We start from the raw sequence: 25,427 nt of genomic DNA, 5'->3' as shown, positions 1-25,427 counted from the left end.
GAGAAGGGGAGTAAGGAGGGTGGGATATAAAGTATAAAGTAGCTCTGATTGTCAACAAAATCTTGTCTAGTTTGAAGTGAAACAGTGCCACCTGCCTTGCAGCTGCTGCAAAGTCAGTTCCCCAAAAAGTAAATACTTGGCATAGATCTTGTATTAAACTTGCATTGTTTAAAAAAGGCATTAACAATGAAATTTCAGATATGGAAACATCTGATCAAGTGTGGTTTGTGAGTAAAAAAATGGAAAATAATTACAAATCACATGGTTTAACATTGTGTTTGAAGACCCCATACTTCTTGGTTTGCAAGAAATAGTATACAATACAAAATATTGAGTTCAGATGCTACACAATTAGAAGAGAAAATTGCAGAGAATAGAATGGACAGAAGTAGGCTGGAGTTTCAAATAAAAACAATCCATGAATCAACATTAATCAAAATATTTATACTCTTTCTCTTTCCCCCCCAAAAAAGAGCATCTCTAATTATTTTATAACTTTCCATACAAAAACTTTTCAAATGCCACACATTAAGCGACAAATTTACACACCTCCTCTTCCTCTGCTTTCTCATTCAGGTCATTGTCATAAGAGGCGTATAATGTAGTCGCCTTAGGCTCCAGGTAGCAGAGAGACAGAGCAAGAGGAAGAGAAAGGGTGAGTGAGAAAGGGACAGACTGGGATGCAGACAAAAGCAGCACAAAGATGACAATGAGAGAAGGAATAAGGGATGGAGATGTAATAGGAATGTACTTTTGAAAACTTGGTGGAATCAAAGCTGAACAGTCAGCAGGAAGGCTGGGAAAGCTAATATAACCATCCTCATCAAGCAATGAAGGGAATTTGTGTGGAAAGCATTTGTATAGATTTAGAAATGCAAGAGCCAATATCTTTCTTACAGGATTAGAGTCAATTTCTATTTCCTTCAGGTCCTGTGCTTTAAGATTATGTGTGATAAATACAGGATCAGGATGATGAGGATTAGTTAATAATACTGCATCATGCTCTGGTGTTGTTACATGTGGACTATGCCTGAAAGAAACAGACTCGAAAATACATTCTTTGTCTAATTCGCCAGTTGAAAATGCACTACCCTCTGAAATGTCAGAGAGAAAATCTGTCTCAGGAATAGGAAAGAGATTTAAAGAGAGGGAATAGCTGGAATAGGTAGGAGATGGGGGATATATGTAATGAAACTAAATTAAACCCAGTAGAGACGTGTTAATGTTTCAGAAAGTATAGAGGGGACAGAAAGGAAACAAAAAAGAAAAGAGAAACAATATTAGTCAGAAAGTCACTCAGGAAGTGCTACAAGTTCAAACAAATGGAGGCAGACAACTTTAGCCTTTGCAAGATGGATAGGGTAAACACAATACAGGAAAAACAAGCAAAGTACATCTTTTGTACAATAATTACTAAAATTTAGCTTGATTACAACAGAGCTTTTTCTCCCAACCATATGCTTATTCAACTTAAAATTCAAAACACAAGAAAAACTTTTATCTAAAGTAAACTTGCTCAGTTTTTTTCTACAAAGGATTTAGCTACACTTTATAAGTCATGGTCATGTTACATTCCTATATTATGTTAATTTTAGCTATTAAGAACACAGCGCACTTAACAGTGGCACTTGAAATATAACGCAAAACAGTTCTGCTACTTTACAAATATTAGGGGAGATTTTCTTGGGTCTGGGTCTACATCCAAGATTAACGAAGTGCAACAAATAGCTAAACACTAAGCAAGTGAGAACACACACCTGATTTTCATGACATTAAATTTTGGAGAAACATTTTGCGGGTTTTTTACAAGTATGTGTGTTCTGACTGCCCAATTTTCCAATATTTGCTGCACCCACACTACCAACACACCTGGGCATTGAACCAGGAAAATCTCTCCTCAAATAGTTTTCAGCACTTACATTTATTCTTACTAATTTTGATTTCAATTGATTATTTACACGTCCTAAAGTTCGATCCATGCAGGGCTGGAAAAGTCAACTCATCCGATAAAGGGTGCTTTCTAGTTTTAAGAAATTTGAAAGCAATAATATTTTGCTTTTGATTCATTCATCTGAGTTCATTCATTATTTTTCTACTTCCTCTGATGTTTTCAGCAAATATATCCCATCATGATCAATTTTACTACCTTATTTGTTAAAATAAGTGGCTGCAAACAGTGGACAAAACTTAAAGGGATAAAAAGCACTTCCCTTCATCCACATAACATACTTAGGGGGAAACAAATGCCCTTACTGGTGAGGGATAATATCATTTTGCATTTTCTCTCCCCACCCTTTCTCCACAAGTCAGAGAACACTTCTGAATTTCTCCCACAATATGCAAACTCTTAATCACTCTTCCCTGCCCAAAGAATTAACTCGTACAAAAGGTGAGAATAGGAAATTTAAGAAAATTGTGTTAGTTTAATGATGGTGAAAACTACAATGATTGACAGTCAAGGCCGATTCCTCCCATAAGATGTATCACACACAGATTTTATTGTAATTCTTTTCCACCCCTTTTTCAAGAAATACTTCATAAAATATCACATTATAAAGCTTTAAATCATGTGATAGTTGGAGGGGAAAAATAGTTCTGCACCATTAGCATGCTTATGGAAATCACTATTGAACACTTTGCAAGGTGAAAAACTTGTGTGCATTAATTATTGACTAATCAAAGTAACTTTTTAAATAAAAATATACAATACCTTTGTTTCCACAGGCATTTCCAGCTGAGAGACTTTTGAGGGAGTGCTTTTGCCTTTTGCTTCTGCCATTTCATCTGTTGCTTCTACTTTAACGATACCAACAGTCACAGCAGTGATGTCTGCCGTTGAACTCTGAGAAACACCTACAGAAGATGAACCTTGCAGCAGGCCAACTTCATCAATGCCATCTACTGGGGCTGTTAGAGAAAATAAACTTTTTTTGCTTATATCTGTCATTATTAGATCAGTTGGCTACAGTGTAATGCAGAATGACATCAATGGTATGAGTTTAATCCCTGCACTGGCTGTGCTAGTCCATGGAGACTTCTCACCTTGCTCCATGTTTGCAGAGTGGTGCCCCTCAAGCTACATATAACTGACTGTCTCTTGCTAATGGAGAGAGATACCTATAGTATTTTGCGTACTAATTACCTACACAAATGCTCAGAAGATGCACCAAATACAGTAGTTTATCTGCTATATGTTTTTCCACGTCCAAAGGTTAAAGAGGTCGGTGCTGAGAAATGAAATAGTTTCCGACATCAAGAGTAGATTTCTCTAGACCTGGGTCCAGATGTATTGTATTACCCCGAGGAAAATTGTTGGGGAAGATAGACAGATAATTGGGAAGTCCCCCATACCAAAGTCTGGTCTTCCCTGCCTGATTTCTCTGAATTCATTGTTTCCAGGGAAGATGTCATATGCAGACATCGGACTATGTCAAAACCAAGTCAGAACGATGATTCATAAGTCACATAACCTGAAAAAAAATCATACTTCTGTCTTGGTATTGTTGCATGCTCCATCAGTCACGTTTCATAGGAACAGTCTGCTACAGATCAGCTTGATTCAAAGTAATGTCCACATATGACATAACTGCATATATCCTGCAGAAAAGTTAATTGAAAATAGCAAGTATTTTTTCAACCTAAAATTATTTTTAATAATAGGGACATTGGAGATTATTTACCAGAAAGCACTTTCTCTAGACTTATCTTCAAAGGATGGATTAGAGCCTGATGGCTTATTGAAATTCACCACCACCTACCTCCATCAAGACTTCTGGACATTCTCTTACTCGAAGTACGTTCAAAATATGGTGCAGGTCTATCTATGAGTGTGCTAGCCTCCCGTGTTTGAGCCTGGGTGCGACCACTGTATCGGAACTTTGACCCCAAAGTCAGGAACTTGCTTTTTGGAGTTTGTTCAGGAGATAGCAACCTGCAATTAATGATTTTAAATGTTTTAAAAATTCAAAATTAAATGCTTTTCAATATAAATACACAAATTAAAATGTTGCCATGTATTGGTTCAAACTTAGAAAATAACCATTAGTCTGTACTATTCGGACATCCTGGAAACATGGAATTTGCTAAGGAACGTCATCAAGGGAACTTTCTCAGTACATTGCATTTTGGCCAATTAAATGTGAAAATTTCTCATTTTTGAGTTTGCACATAAAAATAATTCATTGTCCTTCTTTTAGAAACTATCCACTTCAGATGTGCATTGCAGGGAGTACTTCACGTGAAAAATACTCAACTCATTCTTCCTTCTTTGCAGCATACATCTATAGATAGGGCAATTTATTATAGGATATGGATAAAGGTGTAACCAGAAAATTATAGCAAGACTGAGATAATGAAAGTAAAGGGACAATTTGTCCGTTTCCACTAGTACAGCGAGGATAATTTTGGATTACTATCATAAACGCTGTTATATCCAACAACTACAGAATAGGTTTACCTGAAAAAAGTATGATGCTCCACACAAACCTTCCACAATCTCTTTGCTGCTCGGTGATTAGGCAACTTGAACCCAATAGTACTTTCAAACTGCTCTGTCTGGAAAGAAGAAATGAAATGACATCTTCTCAGCAGTAAACAGGGATTCTCAACAAAAAAAATGTTTGCTTTTACAAGGTATCAACCTTTGCACTACTGTTTAAACATAAAAGCACATTGTTTTTTTGAAACACTTTGGCAACTTATGAAAAGGACCCCTCACATTTCAAAAGGACAGAGATAAAAATATATTGATAAGGAACAAATATGAGATACTTTATCACTTTATTTTTGCATTATACTAGTCCAGTGTTTAACTGGTATTTCTAATTCCACGTACAATGCAATGCAATGCATTCTGTGAAGATAAAATATAAAATCACAAGACAATTAAATTTTCAACTCATTCAAGCGTTAAACAGGATCTCTCGGGCAGTCCCTTGGGATCGCAGATGCCTTGGTTCCACTGCTGTTCTGTGCATTTTAAAATGGCTAACAGTGCGCAATCTGCACACATGTGGGCAGGTGTGCTTGAGGGATCAAAAAGATGAGTTGTTTGAGGACTGTGTACTCCTTCCGCTACTTGGATTGACTGCTGCATGCTTCTGTCAGTTTCTTGAATCACTTAGTACCTTCCTGAATGTTCCCTCTCCATTTTGAGCAGTCATAGGCTAGGAACATAGGAACAGGAGTTGGCCATTCAGCCCATTGAGCCTGTTCCACCAATCAATTAGATCATGGCTGATCATCTACCTCAATGCCACTTTCCTGCACTATCCACATATCCCTCGAGTTAATTGCCATGAATCAATGGGCATGTTGGATTTCTTCAGGGATGCTCTGAGGATATCCCTAAAGCTTTTCCTTAGTCCACCTGGGAGTCTCCTGTCATGACAAAGTTCAGAGTAGAGCAATTGTTTCGGGAGCCTGTTATCAGCAAAGCTGGTTTTGGGTCATTAGTGCCTAGATGCTTGAAATGCTGGCTTGGGAGAGGATGTTTATATTAGACCACCTGTCCTGTCAACAAATTTGAAAGATTTTTCAGAGACAGCTTTGATGGTATTTCTCAAATGTCTGAGGTTCCTGCTGTAAATTGTCCAAGTCTCCGAAGCACATAGGAGCATGGGAATCACTGCTGCCCAGTAAACTTTAGTCCTGGGTTTGAGGTCCTGGTCCTTGAATAATCTTTTCTTCAGTCGTCAGGAGGCTGAGCTGGCACACTGGAGATGATGACAGGCTTCAACATCTGTATCTGCCTTCAGCGAGAGGTGGCTCCCAAAATATGCCAAAATAGTCCATGCTTTCCAGGTTCTTAACTTGAATCTTGATTGATGGGGAGGGCAATGGTGTGCTGCAGATGCGGGTTGGAAGAGGGCTTTAGTTTTGCAGGTGTTCTCTAGATTTTGCCTCTGGTGATATCACCCACAGACAATGCATCAAGTTCCACATACAATAACTGCACCTATCTCTGCTTCTCCACTATCTCTCTACCCCTCCACTGCTTTCAGGTCAGTTGGTTGACATAAATTTTAACTTCTCCCAGTTAAAAACTGAAAATCACATGCATCTTCTTGGACTTCAGCCACAAACTCTATCCCAGCTATCAATACCATCTCCCTCCTGAACGTTCTCGGGTTGAACCAGGTTGTTTGTAACCCTAGCACCCAATGTGACCCCAAACTGAGCTTTTGATTCCATGTGGTCTTGAACGCAAGACCATCCATCTTCACCTCCAACATTGTTTGCTGCTGTCTCTAGTTCAGCTCATATCTTTGTCACCTCCAGATTCAACATTTCAAATCGTTCCCCTACTGGACTTTCATCCCATCCTCTACAATAAAGTACAGCTCATCCAAAGCCTTGCAGCCCATATACTACCCTGCACAAAGATTCACCCAACCATCTCTGTCATTGATGTTTTACATGGACTCCCTGTTCACCAAAGTGTCAAATTTAAGATTCTCATCCCTCCTATGCCTTGTCCCTACCTATATCCATAACTACTTCTTGCCATACAGTTCTCCCACAAGTCTCCATTCCTCCAACTCTGGCCTACAAAAGACCTTTCAAAATAAAGTAGGTCATTCAGCCCCTTGAGCCTGCTCCATAAGAGCCACTCAATAAGATCATGCTGATCTGTTCGTTTCGAATTCGACATTCCCAACCACCCCCCCCAATAACCTTTGATTCCCTTGCCTAACAGGAACCTATCTACCTCTGCCTTAAAAATATTCAATGACCCCGCCTCCACCGTCTTCTGAGGCAGAGTTCCAAAGTTGCAGAACACTCAGAGAACAAAAATTTTCTTTGTCTCTGTCCTAAAAGGGTGGCGCCTAATTTGAAAACAGTGCCCACTAGTTCTGGACTCACCCAAAAGAGGAAACATCCTTTCCGTGTCCATCTTGTCGAGACTGTACAGGATCTTATATACTTCAATCAAGTCATCCCTCACTCTTCTAAACTCCAGTGGAAACAAGCCCAGTCTGTCTAACCTTTCCTCATAAGATAACCCACTTGTTCCAGGCGTCAATCTAGTAAACCTCTTCTGAATCTCCTCCAATGTATTTACCTCCTTCCTTAAATAAGGAGACCAAAACTGCACACACTATTTGAGATGTGGTCTCACCAATGCCCTGGTATAACTGAAGCATAACATCCTTACGTTTATGTTCAATTGCTCTTGCAATAAAGGATAGCATTCCATTAGCCTTCTTAATTACTTGCTGTGCCTGCATACTAACTTTTTGTGACCCACACGCTAGAACACCTGGATCGCTCTGCACCTTGGACCTCTGCAGCCAATCTCCATTTCAGTAATATTCTGCTTTTTATTCTTCCTGTCAAAATGAACAATTTCATATTTTCCCACATTATACTCCATCTGTCAGATTTTTGCCTACTCGCTCAACCTATTTATATCCATCTGCAACCTCATGTCCTCTTCACAAAATACCTCTTCTTCATTCTCCCTCCCTTTGGTCATTGGTGGTAGTGTCTCCAGTCCTCTAGGTTCCTCATTCTGCATGTCCTTCCTAAACCGCTCTGTATCTCTACCTTGCATTCCACCTCTTTGATTAAGCTTTCAGTCACCTTTCTGTATCCATTTTTGTCTGATTACATCATCATATGTTTTTCGACATTAAAGGTGCTATATAATGCAAGCTGTAACTGACAGCACTTTCATCTCGGTTAAGAAGCTTCAGATTCAAGCTTAATTATGAATTTGAGTATATAACCTAGGTTGATAACTTGGGGCATTCATTAGAGATGCTGTCTTTCCGTTAAAACGTTAAACTGAATCTCCATTTACCTGCGTAAGTGGGTATAAAAAAATGCATAGTATTATTTTAAGAGGAACAGAATATTCAACTTGTCCTAACCAACATTCCTGCATTAATCAATAACACAAAAAAATACATTAACTGGACTTTCAGACATTTGCTGCTTGTGGGATCTTGACTTACAAATCAGCCGTTATGTTTTCCTATGCATCAGCAGCTACATTTACAGAGTAAGTAATCCATTGGTTGCAGAGCATTTTTGCCTCAATAGTATGATGAGGCATCATATGAATGCAAGTGCTTTATTTTGTATAGAATCATGGAACGATACGGCAGAGAGGAAGCCATTCCGCCCATTGCTCCTGTGAAAGCTTTTTGGTATATTTCCCATACTGAAACTGATTTAATCTCTTCTGGAAATCTATATCTTGTAATATTTCAAATCTTGCTCTGCAACCCCACACAACACATCTCTGCCTCCTGCTGAAGATAAATAATTAGAACTATTCTGATAGACCAGTTGGGCAAAATCTTCCCAGACCCTGATGCCTCCAGGGTTGGAGACGGCAACAAGAGTAAAGTCTGAAGATAGCACATTGGCTCAGCTCCCCATGCACTCCCATGTCAAAGCTTCCTTGCCAGAAAAGGGGTCAATGCAGAAGAGGTAGAAAGTCAATTGGTCACTTTAGGGGCCAATTTGGGGTTGAGGGGGATGGGGGGGCAGGGAAGAAAGCCACTATTGTGGGAACGTTCTGATGTCAGATGAGCCCATTGCTGTGGCCAAAGCCTAGCAGGTACCTGGTGCGGGCTTCCTGGCGACAGGCTGGGGGACCATCAACGCTTCTTCTAAAACCTCCCATCTTAGAGCCGTGGGGGTCAGAGAACCACAGCCATAACCACTAGCAAGCTTAAGGAGCGATTCTTTCTCCACAATGATGTTCTGCCAGCTGTAGCCATTCTTCATTTTTAAATTGCGTAAGAGTTCAGATAGCACATCCATCTTGAGCACCCCATTGTGCTTCTCTGTGTGGTTCAGCAGCGCCTACCTCTCCCAGAAGCCCATAGCTTCAGCCCCTTTGGTTCGATCTCCCACCTCAGGAATTCACCCACAATCCTTAATTGGCCGGCAAACGCAGAGGTGACCTCTTAACTGGCCACCCCCTGTAAGATCGCAGTGCTGTGCAATCAGCAGACACCACTGGGGTCAGGGCTCACCTTTAGTCCTGATGGAAGAAAAATTTCGGATGTGGCAAGATTCCATCCATTGTTTCAGCCTATTCTTGTGCTACTGAACCAATTACCTCAATTCAGGGCTGTATTCCTTTTCAGCCATCCAGTCCCTACTGTTACAATACAATAACATAAAAACAAAATACTGCAGATGCTGGAAGTCTGAAATAAAAAGAAAATGCTGGAAAAACTCAGCAGGTCTGGTAGCATCTGTGGAGAGAGAAACAGAGTCCATATAACTCTTCTTCACAATCCCAGTATAGAGACCAATAATACAGATTTGGATTCCCAGTGACCAAATTAAAGGAATTGCAGAAGATTTCAAGCTTTAAGACTTTTAATGTAGCAAACAAACCAAAATCAACATCGCCTAAACATTACTTCATAGGCAACTAATACACTAAATTACTAAACTACAGAAAAGATAACCCATATTAATGCCTTAACACCATCGATAACCTCACGCCACATATATACTTTAGAGCCTGGTTTTCACCGAATTGCAGTCTTTTCAGGAAATGGTCCAAAGTCACTCCCAGCTTCCAGCATGTTCACTTTTCCCTGTTTTGCCAAGTTATAACGTCCAGTGTCTGTCGAAGGTCCTTTCCTTCAGTCTTCTGAGAAATCCCAAACAGACCTTCAGCAGCAAGGCTCACCCCAATGTTTCCTTACACCAGCCACGCGGTGTATTTTTTTTGAGTTCTTAAATACCTGCCGGTTCCCTTGCCTTGACCAGAAGGCCAGCTGCCATCAGCATTCTGCCCGGTAGCTAACACAGAACTACCTTCTCCTTGCTCTTCACCGCCGTCGTTGTCTTTCTGTTTCTTTCTCTCGGACTCCCTCTCTCTGTTTCCTGTTCAAAGTCCCTGAGATAAAGTCGACAATAACAAGTACATCTGCTTCTGCCTTTGTTTTCAGGTGTTAAACCTGGTAACATGCAGTTCAATAGCACTCAATCTGGGCTCACCCTTCCCTCTCTCCCCACCCCCCAGTCTTCATGGTTAAAAGATATACAGGCTTGTTATCGGGCAGAACTCCTGGCAGATTACATGACTTTCTTCATTACTCCATTTTACCTGAAAGAGACAGTCCAAAACATAACCATCTTATAAACCTTGGCATTCGTAACATGACCCATATATAGCCATAATTCCACTGAAGCCTTTTGAAGCTTAAACAATTTCAGATATTCCACTATAATTTCCTTTTCAGCATGTATGTCCAGTACCTCCGTTCTTTACCAGCTGCATAGTCGATTTCATCCTTGAATAGCAGCTCAAACAGCTGACATGCATCATCTTCTTCCACTTGGCTGAACTCACCTTGAAAATTCTTTCAAACTTTCTCCAGATAGGTGTTGCTGTGGGCATTCATGAGTCCTAGACATTTGTGCCCTTTTGCATGACATATGGAACACTGTTTCAATTCTACTTTGACCCTTTCCAAATTCTTAATCAATACACTGACAATTCTTCAATCCAGCTTCATGTTCTCACTCTGATCCAGAGGATTTAATTTACCAAACTTCCGATCACCCCATCCCTCACAGTCCATCTCTGATTTGTTCTTTCCTTTCCTGGCCTTCTTTCCACGTCACGCAATGGGCTTTCCACAGAAATCTACTTCAAGAACTATTATGTTTCTTCCCACTGCAGTTCCAGTAAAAGGTCCATAGATCTTCTTTGCATTTACAGGGTTAATTTCCATTTTTGGCAACAGATCTGCTGTCATCAAACTTTGCCACCACAGTAGTCAAGATGACCCTTGTCTGTGTCAGTTCATTCCTTAGTCTCTAACCTCCTCCTACTCAGCTGCAGCAGTGTCCCCTCTTGTCCTCCTCACCTCCTTCCACATTCTCTAGATAGTCTTTGGCAACCAACATGACTATGTCACAATGCGCATTTTTCCACCTCACTTTGTGGAATGCCTCTGCAATACATTTGTGTAATCTTTTACCGTGCTACTTCCTATGCAACTGCAGGGTGCACAACACCTGTCCATTTAACACATAGCCATTCCAGAACTTCTTCAATTTGAAATGGCAAGTACATACCCTTTCTCTAGTCTAAAACACCCTGATAACTAATCATAAGGCAGTCTCCTTTATATTGAGAAAACCAAACATTAGGTGGTTGCTTTACCAACCACTTTCTTTCATCAGCTTTGTGTATTTCCAACATTGTAGGGGTATTTTTCCCCCCTCAGAATATACCACTGTTACAACCCAATAGAATGGAACATGAACATTAACCTTTATCAAATTAATTGAATTCCATTATGCTTTAAATTAGCTTCTTGTCAGTCTTAAATAAGTTACTGTGAAATTTAACCACATATCAAATTGATGTTTGGATAAATTCTTACCTCTCCAGGTCGGATTTTAATATAAAAATTGCTTCGTTTGTAAGAAATTTTAAGAATTTTTGGCCAAGCAAAGCGGTTAATTCGGAGACGATCCTTGTAGATGAGCAGTCCATTAGCACATATGCCCAACATAATATCCACTCCTTCTGAATCCTATTTAAAAAGCAACAGAAAAACAATAAAAATTTTTTAAAATATCAACATGGCATGTCAAAGGCTTGCACATACTAAAGCCCAATTTTCAAGGTAAATTGGCAGACAATTTTAACTCATGAGCAATACAAAGATCTCCAGAATAAGGAATAATTTTATGAATGCGTCCTTTTAAACGACTTAAGATTAATTACTGGATAACTGGAGAGGCATATCATGAGGATAGGGCAACCTTCTCCTTCCAAGGACCAATTTAGTGAATCTTTGCTATACTGCCTCCAATGCAAGTTCTTAAAATATGGAGAGCAAAATTGCACAGAATAGGTGTAGACTCACCAAAGCTCCATACAATTGCAGCAAGGATTCTTTTATTCTTGTACTCCAATCTCCTTGTGATAAAGGTCAACATGCTATGTGCATTCTTAATTGCTTGCTGTAACTGCAAGATAATTTGGTGTTCCTTGTACGAGTACACCCAAATCACTTTGAACATCAACACTTACAAGTTTCATGTTTTAAAAAAAAAAATTCTGGTTTTCTATTCTTACGGCAAAAGTGAAAAGCTTCACACTTCCCAACATTATGCTCCATCTGCCATCTTGTCAACCACTCGCTTAATCAGTCTATATCTCTTTGTAGTCTCTGTACATCCTACCCACAGCTTACCTTTCCATCTAGCTTTGTATCATCAACAAACTTAGATACATTATTCTCTGTCTCTTCATCAAAGTCATTAATATCGATTGTAAATAGCTGAGGCCTCAGAACTGACCCTTGAACCACTCCACTAGTCACAGCCTGCCAAGCTGAAAATGCCCCATTTATTCCTTCTCTGTTTCCTATCCATTAACTAATCCCGTCCATGCAATTATATCATGTCCAACTCCAAGTGCCCTTATTTTGTGTCTTAACCTTCTGTATAGCACCTTATCAAATGTCTTTTGTAAATCCATGTATACTACATCTACCAGTTCCCCTTCGTCTACTCTACTAGTTACATCCTCAAAAAACACTCTTCAATTTGTCAAACACGATTTTTCTTTTGTAAAACCACGTTGACTTGTTCTAATCATACTATGACTTGTATAAAAAGCAGCATCTCTATCAAAAACTATTTGTTTTATACTGTCTAGTAGATGCTTCTATGCATCGCTAAGGTAAACTTAGAACTACTTATGTCACTTAACTGAGGCATACAGTTTAAAATTCCTGGTTTACAGTGAATGATCTAACAAATTACACAGTTACACGTTGGGCAGAATTTTCCGTGTCGGTCGGGAGGTCGATTGCCGCTGAAGAAACGGGCCGCACCACCATTTTCCGCAGGTGGGTCAATTAAGGCCCGTCCAGCGGGTAAGCGACTCCTGTGGAGAACGGGAAAATAGTCACCGGGGTGGGTGGCCTCAGACTGCCGGTTCCAATGGGGAACCGACAGCCTGTTTAAAGAGTGGCCAGGCAGCCTGTTTGAGGCAGTGCACCATGGCCACTCGTAGAGAGAGGGAGGGAAGACTGATTGGACAGCAGCATGAGCAGGAGGCGGGGGGGGGGGCAGGCTACAGGAGAGGCCAGCGGAGGGCTACTGTGCCCCCCGATTTTCAGGTGCATGCCTTGCTGTCCTCCTCCAAGAGGTGTCTATCCATTGGCATGTGCTGTATCTGGAGGATGGGAGGAGGGCGGCCCCCATGTCACCAGCCAGGCGTGGGAGGAGGTGGGTGACGCTGTCAGTGTCCATGATGATGTGCGGCACACTGGCACCCAGTGTAGAAAAAGATTCAATGATTTGCTGCGCTCTGGACGGGTGAGTACCATGTCGGTCTTGGCCATTTGACCCAGAAGGCAGCCTTAGCCTTTGAGCACCCCCCCCACCCTCACCCCACTGACTGCATAGGGCATCTGGCACATGCTGGGTGGGTAAATGGGTACTGACCATGCTTACATCAGCCTTAGCGGTTGAGGTGAAGGGTTCTCCCCGCAGCATATGTTGTTGTTTGTGGCATTTGAGTAGTCTGGGGGCAACCTGCAGGGGAGGCCACTAGACACATACTCAGAACTCCAACACATGTCATATTGATGGTAATGAGATGGTCCAAGGGGTGCCTCAAGGTCTTTTGGCCAAGTGGCATCAGTGCTGCACCTAGTTGTGCCTCCTTGCCATGGGCACTAAGACCCGTGTGCAATTCAAAGTGATGGACGCCGAATGTTGTCCAAGGTGGCTGTTGGGGGAGGGGGTTGGGAGCAGCTGTACTATCTTCTGAGGACTGATCACCAGTAGTGTGGGCAGGAGCCGCTGGAGGCCTCAGATGGGCCACTGTGGTTGGGGTTCAGCGTGCGCGTGCAGAGTACATGAGCGAAAGGCCCCAATAAACCCTCTTCTCTGTTTTGTAGGCAAAAAATTACCACAATGCCCGGGAGCACCAGAGGACTGGAGGTGGGTGTGCTCTCCTCCAGCACCTCACAACCTTTGAAGAACAGGCCATGGAGCTGGGCAGGAGGTCAGGGCGGCGAGGCTGGGGTCCAGGGGACAGGTATTTAAGGTTCACAATCCCATCCACTCTGCCCACCATCCAAACCACTGATGGTTGCTGTAATCGTTAATGCTGAAACAATGCTCATTCACAGACTGTGACACGAATCATACAGAAGGGACCCTCGTGCCCTTGAGGATTCGTGTCTCCACCACCTTCCAAAATCACCTTATCCCATTTGTGACCACTATCACCATGGTCTAACATGCCATTGGATCGCTGCTGCACAGCCAAAGAGTTACTGCATCTTAGGGGGCCAGTGCGCCCCACATTACTTTGTCCAAAAGGTCCTCAGCACCTCAGCTGTGAACCTCATGGCACTCAACCTAGATAAATGTCACCATGTTACTCATCCCTGCACCAAGGGGAAATGTGGCCTTCTGCCCACTTGGTCTATGCCCCTCATAACGGTATGAAGGCCAATAATGTGACCTCTCAATCTCCTGTGATCCACAGCAAATGTCGCAACTGTTTGCGATGTTTCCTCAGCCCCGCAACTATCCAGGCCACAATGCATCCAGGTCAGGAACCTCTGCACTCTCCCCACTCCTATGGCACATAACATGCCATGTGGCATTCCTGAGGCCTTCTGACCAGCCGGTCTGCATGTGCGTTTAATGGTTGGGGCTCCTCTTGACTCTTTGCCACCTCACCAATGTTCGTCTCCTTCGGGTCTTGAAGGATGAGCGACTTATGAGGCTGGGGGTGGAAAGGGATGAAAGGTTGAACTGAATGTACGCTAACTGATGCAGTGTCCTTGTTGTTAATTTCAGCATCACCGCCAGAGCGACGCACACCTCGACACCGCAGCCCCCCCTCCACACCTGAGGGCCAACATGTGCAATTTGCGGCATATCATTTCAGCCAGCCAGGCACCAGCGCAGACACACACACACCTCGGTGGGGACTTTACCGTCGGCTGGTGTCCCGGGTCACAGTGGAGAGGGCACATCACCATCGCTGGAGGAGATGGTAGGGGCAGAGAGTGCCAATGGCTCCAGCAGCCGGAGGGCTGCAGGGGATGAGGCACATGCTGAGTCTGGCACAGATGACATGCCTCTGGAGTTGTCCCCAATGCAGCAGCTGAAGGACAGGCGGCAGGAAGTGCGTTTGCATCTAGCAGGGTTGCATGAGGGAATGCTTCAGTTGCTCCCTGCGATGGAGGAGTCCAGGCAGAGCGCACGTGAAGGTTTGACCCTCAGGGCAGAGCATCAGGCTTCCTCCAATGAAAGATTGGCGACTCTCATAGAGAGGGGTTTCAATCGAATGGAACATTTTATGATTGGGCTACGCTCTGACCTGCAAGCCCTCACAGCGGTAAAGGCCACAGGTGGTCATTCCCAAAGTGGGAGGATGTTGTGGGCACCAAGCGTCAGCACTCGGTGCCCATGCATCTGCGGTGAGCAGGGACCTCACGTCGGCGCAGCAGCTGCCTGTCGTCACTGCAAGCTCCTCTCAGGGTGCTCCAGATGAGGACAGCAGCTCCTCCACCCTTCCGCCAGTCAATGTTGAGGCTGTGACAACTGGGGAACTGCCAGTTCAGGAACTGACCACTCCCTCCCAGGTGGAGCCATCACAGGCTCCACGGGACAGAAGACGCCCGCCAAGGTCAGCGAGGCCAATAGGACAGCAGAGTCAGCAGGCTGTCTTACAAGCCACTCCGAGCGATGGGGCGGCACGTAGACATAGCACCCACAAACATAAGCATAAGGCACCTTAGGCACTCCCCGGGTATGTCACTGGTGATTTTGTGTTGCCCGTAGAATAGGGACTCAAATTTTTTCTTATTGCAATGGAGTGTTGTTTGCTTTTCTTTTGGACAGAATAAAGTCCACCTTTATTACCATGGCTGAGGGTCTTTTGTTTGTGGTGCATTTTTCTTTTTCACATACTTATCATGAGTGTTTGAGTGGACACTGATGTTTCTGTACTAAGCCCTTAGTTGCAGCTGAACAGGTGGAAGGTATGGCACCTAAGTGCCACGTGTGGAAGTTCCAGGCAATGCTGCTCCTGCTGATCCATGTACGTGGAGCTGGCTGAAGGTTCTTTGGATTAAATTGCCCCAGATGTCCCTGCCTCCTTGGTGTAATTGCGAGTCGTTGTTCTGCCCCTCATCATCGCCCTGTGTTTCCTCATCCTCTGAGACACTGATGGATTCATCATGTGCAGCCTCATCCAGTGCATCAAGGTCTTCATCGTCAACTGCATCCCCCCTTTCCAGCGCAAGATTGTGGAGAGCGCAGCGTGCTACCACTATCACGGACACAATCTGGGGGGTACTGGAGTGCAACGGAAGCGCATCTTGAGAAGACCAATGGCTCTCTCCACCATAGCCCTTGTGGCCCTGGCTCCTATTGTACCGCTGCTCAGCTTCTGTTCTTGGACGGCCTAGTAGCATCATAAGTCACCTTCTGAGGGGATAGCCCTTGTCACCCAGCAGCCAACCATCCAGCCGAGCCGGAGCACTGAAGAGCCCCGGCACCTGGGAGTGTCTGAAAGTTACTTAGGCGTCGTGGGAGCTGCCTGGGTATCTTGCACAGACTTGTAAAATCTGCATCTGGTGATCACACACTATCTGCACGTTCATGGAGTGGAAGCCCTTCCTGTTGACGAAGGCACCGGGCTCACCTGCTGGCGCCTCGATGGCCACATGTGTACAGTCTATTGCACCCTGGACGTGGGGGAAGCCAACAATGGCTGTGAAGCCTCTGGTTCGCTGTGCCTGACCTGCCTGGTCGCAGCGGAAGTGGATGAAGGTGGATAACCATCTGAACAGAGTGTCTGTAACCTGCTTGACACAAGTGTGGATAGGTGATTGGGACACGCTGCAAGGATCACCCACCGAGCCCTGAAAGGAGCCAGAGGCATAGAAATGGAGGGCAACTGTGAGCTTCAGAGCCGTTGGTATGGGGTGTCACTTACACAGTTAGGGGAGATCTCAGGGCCAATCATATATATACATAGATATAGTTGACTGTCTCCCTTGAGAGTCGGAGCCTCCTTAGGTACTGCACCTCAGTCGTATTGAGGTAGCTGCTTCGCTGCCTGTATACCTTGGCTCAGGATAGTGGCATCTTCTGAGGCCTCTTGCACCTTGGACAACCTCTTGGCCTTGCGCCCCTTGTGCCTGGCCTCCCAAAGGTGGCTCCCCTGGAGGCTGATTGTCCAGTCCTGGCCTCCCCCTTATTCTATCCCTCTCTTCCACCTCAGGGGGAGCTGCCTCCCATGGAGAGGTCAGAACCCATACCCCCAGGCTAAATGGAGGCCTCCGGAAAGCTGCAGGCTCGAGAAAGATTACTGTCTGCAGACTGGCTTCAAAGTACACAAGAAGCTCTTGGAAATCGATGTGAACTGCTACCAATCACACAGGCAACTTTTAAACAATTTCAGCAATTAAAACTTTACGTAAAACATGAACAGCCTCTCTGAGTCCACATATCCCGACATTGCATGAGTTTTCTTAAAAAATCTCCTACCCGCCTGCCTGTTGGGCCCGTGCGCCGACCCGAAGTTCACACGGGCCCCTCAAAATCCAGGACAATTGGCAAGTAAAGGGCCTTAATGAGGCCTTCAATTAATGGTGGACGAACACCTCACTGCTGAGCGCGCCCGCTGACCGAAATATCGCAATGCCGCGTGCTGACGTCGGCACGTGGAAAATTCTGGCCATTAGTTTTGCCATTTAAAAAAATATACAGTCCTTATAATTTGGTATACAAAGAGGCATTTCAAGTTCTACCTTTCAAAAAAAGGCTCTATGATGTGTTAATTTGAATTAAGATTATATTTAATATATATTATTGCAGATGTCTTGACCACGTAAAAGCCATTTCCTTAAAGTGGTCCATGAGCTAAGGACTTGTGTGTGTATGTAGCCCCCTTTTAATTTATGAGTAGTTCAATTTGAAAATAACCCAGCAGACAAGCAAGATAGCTTAGTTAATAACAAAAAATACTCCTGAAAGTTACTTAGGTAAATGTGATAAAGTTATTATCTAAAATAGAGATACAAAGATTAAAATGCAGATAAAGGAAAAAGATACTTAAAGATGAGATATCAAATCAGTCTCCATGTGATATTGTTCTGGGCCCCTTGCTTGAGTTTGTTCTTTCCGAAGTGAAGGGGTTGAAATTTGAGGTTCAGTTTAGGAGGATTCAGCAGGTCAGCGGGTTTTTGCAAGAGAGAGGAGGTTCCCTATTAATAATTAATTCTGTGGTTACGGTACTTGCAAATTGCCTTGAATCTTTTGGCAGGACATCAGTTGATTTCTTTAAACCTGCTCTTTGTCCAAGAACCTTCTCTCCTTTGATGTTTCTCAGTTCTTCCTGGGGTTCTGCACTGCCTCATAAGATAGCTTCTTACAGCCTCCTTTACACAGTTCAAAACACACAAATTGCTATGTTAATTTTCAAGGAGCCATTGCTTCACCAGGTAAAGAAGTTACTTATGTTCTGGTCCTTTGAAGTCACTTCCCGTCTCTTGTTCCTTCAGAAGTAAAAGGATTTTTCACACATTTTAGAAGATTCAATGGACATTCTTGGAAGGGCCTTTGCATTTTTTAATGTCTCTTCATAGCCAGCTCTAGAGCTATGAGTCTGACGAGGTTTGAATAAATACCGGAAGGTGCCATGTTGTCTGCCTATAGTTCCATTTTGATAAAGGCTTTTAAATTTAATGTATACGGTTTGAAAACAGAAATGTGCCTTTAAAACAGTTGTCCTTAAAACCTGTAACACCATAATTACACATTTCTGATACTGGCAAGTCTGCAAAATGTGATACAAAAAATATCCTTGCAAAACTGAATCAGAATGAAATGGAGCCACTGTATCATAAAACAGAAGGAATAATTATATAAAATCACTTTCCCAGAGCCTTGCCAGTGAGAAGCATATATCAGGAATTCAGACTTAAATGGATTTTCTGACCACTAAAATTATTAGATGCAAAATCTTGGTGATTACGTGCATGAACTCTGGATATTCCTGGATGATGAGGTCCTACCTCATAACTATTTCATAAGGGTTACTTCCAGGATGTCATACCAAAAAAATGCTGGAAAAAACATTTAGAGGGGCAGATAGCAAATGGAAGATTTGTAGGTGAAGTGTACTTAGTTTCAAAAGTTAAAATATTCACCTTCCATTAAAGTAAATATTTTGAGCCTCTACATTTTGTCATGATCCCAACAGCGACTGACAACTTTAAGCAAGAGGTTTTAATTCTCAGTGACCAACATCAAGGAATTACACAACCAGATTTCAAGTTTTAAGAACAGGAGACGGGAAGTGACTTCAAAGGACCACAACATAAGTAACTTCTTTACCTGGTGAAGCAATGGCTCCTTGAAAATTAACATAGTAATTTGTGTGTTTTGAACTGTACACAAACTAACTAAAAGCAACATTGACTAAACATTACCCAGTAAGCAACTAGTTAATATTCAATAGGAAATTTATTCTCCCTTTAACTTTTCACACAGCCAAAAACCCATCAGTACAGTCAGACTTATATCCCACTCTCTGCAGAATAACAGTTTTCATAAGAATCAGTTCAAAATCACTCCCAGCTTCCAACGGGTTTGCTTCTCCACATTTCGCTGAGTCATAACGTCAAGAGACCGTCAAAAGACACAACTCTCAATTTCCAAAGAAGTCCTGAACTGAATACCAGCAAAAAGACCCACTCAGACAATTCCCACTCCCCACCCCTTCCAACCCCTCCCTCTGGCCAAACAGGATGAATCTTCAAGATCTCTTAGAGTTCCACCAGAGACCATCTTCCCTCTCACATTCTGCCTGGTAGCCCACAGAAAGGCTCTCTGCTCTCCTCACTGCTGACCACATTAGCTGTAGCCTTTTATTTCTTCTGAGAGGTCTCTCTCTCTCTCTGCAATCTTGGAAACAAAGTCTACCACAGTCTGCCCAGTTGCTCCTGCCCTTGTTTTCAGTTGTGACAACTTTTCACCTTGCTCAGCCCCCTATTCCCATGGTAACCAAGCAACCTGGCCTGTTGCCTTGCAGAACTCAGCAGATCGCATGACTCTCTTCATTACTCCATTTTACTTTCAATTAAAGAGACATTACAAACAAAATAATCTTATAAAACCTCACAATCATAACAATTTGTATGACATTAGGCCTTTATCAAGAAATGTAAAAAAAAAATGGTTCAGATCACTACATTTTATAGCTGTGCTAAGGCGCATCGTTAATAGTTTACAACTGTGTCGTAACATAGTATCCATGCCAGTTCTTTAAGAGCTAGGGCTCACTCCCCTGCCTTTTCACTGCAGCCCTGTAATTTTTTTTCTTTCTAGATAATTATTCAATTCTCTTTTGAAAATCATAATTGAATCCACCTCCAACACACACACAGTCAGTACATTCCGGATCCTAACCATTCCGCGCGCAAAAAGGTTTTCTGTCATATTGCCTGTGGTTCTTTGGCCAATCACTTGGTTTTCTGACAACTATGCAAAAGACAATGCTAAGCACCATGATTGTGTACAAAGGCAGCCTATTATTTGAAGAAAATGCTGCATCAAGTCTCACTTGAATGTTTTAGCTTTATTCAGAATACTGTACTGTAAAATGAAAACCAAAGATGGGCTATACAGGATCAAAGAAAAATGGGGCTGTTTAAAGTAAATAGAGGCCCGAGCAAATCGAACAATTAACAATAACGACAAGACTTTTTCTTTACTTCTCCATTTACCAACTCATGCTTAATGTCTACCCAATACTAAAAAAAAAATCAGCTGGATGGCAAGCAGGCCTGACTGGCCAAGGACAAATCCATAACCAATCAGCCGAATAAGGGCAGCATTTGTAATAGGCCTCAATAGTGATATCTGCTAATCTGTGCCCCATTTATAAATATTAAAGAAATAATCCACCACTTTTAAGCATCAACTTTCAAACTGAAGTGGCCTCATGGATTACTAGACATTAAAGGCACTACGGCAAAGGAAAGGGTTGAAACAAAATTGCTGGATCCGCAGCAACATGCTCATATTACAAAATGCAATAGAAACCTTCATCTCATTCTTTGGTTTTAATAACCAGTTAAACGTGAAAAGACTCACTTGTAAATCTGCTCCATTTGTTCCATTGTAGTAGTGTTTCAGTAACAGTAGTGTATACAAATGAAATTCAGTGAAGTATCTGAAATTCATATTATAAAATTCCAAGAATCTCATGCAATAAAGAGAGAGCTGGAATTGGACTTTTCCTTTAGAAAAATACTAATTAACACCCTATCATAACAAAAATGAACAGATATGAACTGGCAATGCAGTTAAGATTTTGAGCAAAGCATGACAATAGTACTGAGGGCTTGTGCTTCAGAACTAGCTGTGCCCCTAGCCAAGCAGCACAGCTACAACACTTGCATCTACCCGGCAATATGGAAAATTTCCCAGACATGTCCTGTATACAAAAAGCCAGACAAATCCAACTTGGCTAATTGCCACCCCATCAATCTACTCTCAGCCATCAGTAAAGTGATGGAAGGGGTCAACAACAGCACTATCAAGCAGCACGTGTTCAGCAATAACCTGCTCACTGACTCACAGTTTGGGTAACGCCAGGGTCACTCAGCTTCTGGCCTTATTACAGCCTTGGTATAAACGTGGACAAAAGAGCTAAATTCCAGGGGTGAGAGGAGAGTGGCTGCCCTTGACATCAAGACAGCATTTGACGAAGCGTGGCACCAAGGAGTCCTAGCTAAACTGGAGTCAATGGGAATCAGGGGAAAACCTCTCCGCTGGTTGAAGTCATACCTAGAACAAAGGAAGATGGTTGTGGCTGTTGGGGGTCAGTCGTCTCATCTGCAGGACATCACTGCAGGAGTTCCTCAGGGTAGTGTTCTGCTTCATCAATGACATTCCTTCCATCATAAGGTCAGAAGTGGGGATGTTTACTGATGATTGTACAATGTACAGCACCATTTGCGACTCCTCAGATACTAAAGCAGTCCATGTCGAAATGCAGCAAAACCTGGACAATATCCACATTTGAGCTGGCAAGTGGCAAGTAACATTCACACCACACAAGTGTCAGGCAATGACCATCTCCAACAAAGAGAATCCAACTATCACCCCATGATATTCAAAGGGATCACCATCATTGAATCCCCCACTATCAACATCTTGGGGGTTACCATTGACCAGAAACTGAACTGGTCTAGCCATATAAATACTGTGGCTACAAGAGCAGGTCAGAGGCTAGGAATTCTGCAGCAAATAACTCACCTCCTGACTCCCCAAAGCCTGTCCACCATCTACAAGGCACAAGTCAGGAATGTGATGGAACTCTCCCCAAAGCCTAGATGAATGCAGCTCCAACAACAGTTAAGAAGCTCGACACCATCCAGGTCAAAGCAGCCCACCAGATTAGCACCCCTATGACAAACATTCACTCCCTCCACCACCAACGAACAGTGGCAACGAGGTGTACCATATACAAGATACACTACAGAAACTCACCAAGGTTCCTTAGACAGCACCCTCCAAATCATCTAAAAGGACAAGGTCAGCAGATAGATGGGGGCACCACCATCTGGAAGTTCTCCTTCAAGTCACTCGCCATCCTGACTTGGAAACATATCACCGTTCCTTCACTGTCGCTGGAACCAAAATTCTGGAACTCCCTTCCTAACAGCACTGTGGGTGTACCTACACCACAGGGACTGTAGGAATTCAAGACGACAGCTCACCACCACCTTCTCAAGGGCAATTAGGTATGAGCAATAAATGCTGGCAGCAACGCTCACAAGCCGTAAAATAATTTTTTAAAAAAATTCTTGATTCAGTTCTTCAGTGAAGACAGATGAGGCAATGCATATCTTGACTTGGCAATGGTAAAATGAGTGAGATGACATCGATAAATGGAAGATGTGGCACTCTCAGGTCATCGCAACCACATTGATCAAGTTCAACATTTTCTGGGATTCAAAAATAGAAGATTGGGAACCAGATATATAATTCTTAAAAGGACTAAATGTAAAAGAAATTATTTAGGGTTTATTTAACAAAATTTCAGTGAAAGACATATGCCAAAGCAGGTAGGATAAATACAGCTCTTTCTTTAGCTCTGAAGAAGGGTCATACGGACTTGAAACGTTAACTCTGTTTCTCTCTCCACAGATGCTGCCAGATCTGCTGAGTTTTACCAGCATTTTCTGCTTTTATTTCACATTTCCAGCATCCACAGTATTTTGCTTTTATCTTAGGATAAATACATACATAGGATCAGAAGCATAAACTAAATTAACATGGCCCTACAAAAAAAAATTATAAACTCTATTACTTCCTCTGGTATTCACAAAAAAGGCCACGCATGTCATGCCCTCTCAAAGTAGTGATAACCCAAGTAGAAATAAATGGGATGGAAGTCCCAGAAAGGCTATACAGGTTAGAAGCAAACAACTCCAGTGATAGATGGACATTTATTCCAGCGCCTTAAAAAACAGATATGAGGCATTGATGGTGATCATAAGGGATTAGTGAATACCAGTACCAGCATCTGTAGACTGAAAACAGGCCAATATCATGTACAAAGCTGGGGCAGACAATGATGAGAGTGTTGCTGCAATACAACGCAGAAATAATGGAATCCATTTAATTTGGGTTGTCTGTGCTAAAACTAGAGAAAATAACAGAAGAGGAAGATAATGGCCAACCTAGTTTCCTAACATTTTCAAAATGTTACATCATAAGTGAACCATGGAAAGGCCTAACCATTCAAAATTCCACCACAAATTCTACTGGTTAAACTTGAAGTGCTAAGGATTCAGAATAAATCTCAAGCATGGATTTAAAAGATGGTTTGTGCAGAATACAACAGTACACGTCAGATGAGTTCTTTCGGGTGGGAGGAGTGTTCTAAATGGGTTGCCCAGGGATTGGTATTGTGCCTAAATTACAGCAATGACTTGTTTTGAGAGACTCAATGAATCACTTAATTTTCCATATACCACCAAGTGTGAGCAATTAACTCTGAACAGCTTGGAAAACTGAAGTGAATTAAACAAAACACGTAACTGGACACATTATTGGTATATTAAATTCAATGTGGACAAGCAAAGTTGTGAACCAAAGAAGAAAAATAATGGGCAAGGTACATAACTCCCGTGTTCCCATAGGCATGGATGAAAATGAAAAAGGATCTAGGAGCTTTACTAGGTTTTACACTCAATAAGCCTAACTCCTGCAGAGAAGCAATCAACAAAGCAAACAGAATTCCAAACAATACAACAATTTGTTGCCAAGTAATGGCCATCTCCAGCAAAAGAGAATCTAATCATTGACACTTGACAATCCTCACCACTTTAAGTTTAGCCAGTAGAATTTCTGGTGGACCTTTGAATGGTTGGGCCTTTCTATAGTTCACTTGTGATGTAATATTTTGAACAAGTTCGGAAGCTAGGCATTACCATCACTAAGCTCTCCATCATCAATTTATCATCCTCGGGTTATCATTGACCAGAAACTTAACTGGAGCAGCCATTTAAATTCTGTGACTACAAGAACAGGTCAGAGGCTGGAGACTCTGCAGAGAGAAACTCACCTCCTGACTCCCCAAAGCCTGTCTATCATCTACAAGGCACAAGTCAGGAATATGATAGAATACTCCCTAGCACTCTTGGAAAGACTGGATCTCCAACAACAATCAAGAAGCTCAACACTATCCAGGTTAGATTCACAAGAATGGTTCCAGAGATGAGGAACTTCAGTCATGTTAACAGATTGGAGAAGAGGAAGGTTGAGAGGAGATTTGATAGAGGTATTCAAAATCATGTGGGGTCTGAGCAGGCTAGGTTGGGAGGAACTGTTCCCACAGGTGAAAAAATTGAGAGCCAGAGACACAGGTTTAAAGTAACTGGCAGAAGAAGGCATTCTAGAAGGCATTTGACAAGGTGCCACATCAAAGGTAACTACACAAAATAAGAGGTCACGGTGTAGAGGGTAACATGATGGTCATGGGTACATAGATAGAGGATTGGTTAACTAACAGCAAAAATGGAGTAGGACTAAGCGAATCATTTTCGGGTTGGCAAGATGTGACAAGTGGAGTGCCATAGGGATCAGTGCTGGGTCCTTAACTATTTACAATATATGTCAATGACTTGGATGAAGGGGCTGAATGTATGGTTGCTAACTTTGCTGGTGACACAAAGATAGGTAGAAAAGTAAGTTGTCAAGACAACATAGGGGGTCTGCAAAGGGACATAGATAGGTGAAGTGAGTGGCAAAAAAAATTGGCAGGTGATGTATAATGTGGGAAAATGTGAACTTGTCCCACTTCGGCAGGAAGATTAAAAAAGCAGCATATTATTTAAATGCAGGGAAATTGAAGAATTTTGAGGTGCAGAGTA

General features: G+C 42.5%; 1 protein-coding gene across 13 annotated transcripts in view; it reads right to left on the bottom strand.

Moving 5' to 3' along the window:
* Nucleotides 1-25,427, bottom strand: part of epb41l2 (erythrocyte membrane protein band 4.1 like 2) — a 211,487-nt gene that overhangs the window by 24,690 nt on the left and 161,370 nt on the right. For all 13 annotated transcript variants that reach the window (XM_041187700.1, XM_041187703.1, XM_041187708.1 and 10 more), the window contains 4 exons: nucleotides 11,370-11,522; nucleotides 4,457-4,554; nucleotides 3,759-3,931; nucleotides 2,711-2,907 (listed from right to left, as the gene is read on the bottom strand). In XM_041187700.1, coding sequence (XP_041043634.1) covers nucleotides 2,711-2,907; nucleotides 3,759-3,931; nucleotides 4,457-4,554; nucleotides 11,370-11,522 — 621 coding nt within the window. The remainder of the gene's footprint in view (nucleotides 1-2,710; nucleotides 2,908-3,758; nucleotides 3,932-4,456; nucleotides 4,555-11,369; nucleotides 11,523-25,427) is intronic.

The sequence above is a fragment of the Carcharodon carcharias genome, chromosome 5, assembly GCF_017639515.1.
Source record: "Carcharodon carcharias isolate sCarCar2 chromosome 5, sCarCar2.pri, whole genome shotgun sequence".
Classification (NCBI taxonomy): Eukaryota; Metazoa; Chordata; class Chondrichthyes; order Lamniformes; family Lamnidae; genus Carcharodon; species Carcharodon carcharias.
This window is presented reverse-complemented; position numbering and strand designations above follow the sequence as displayed.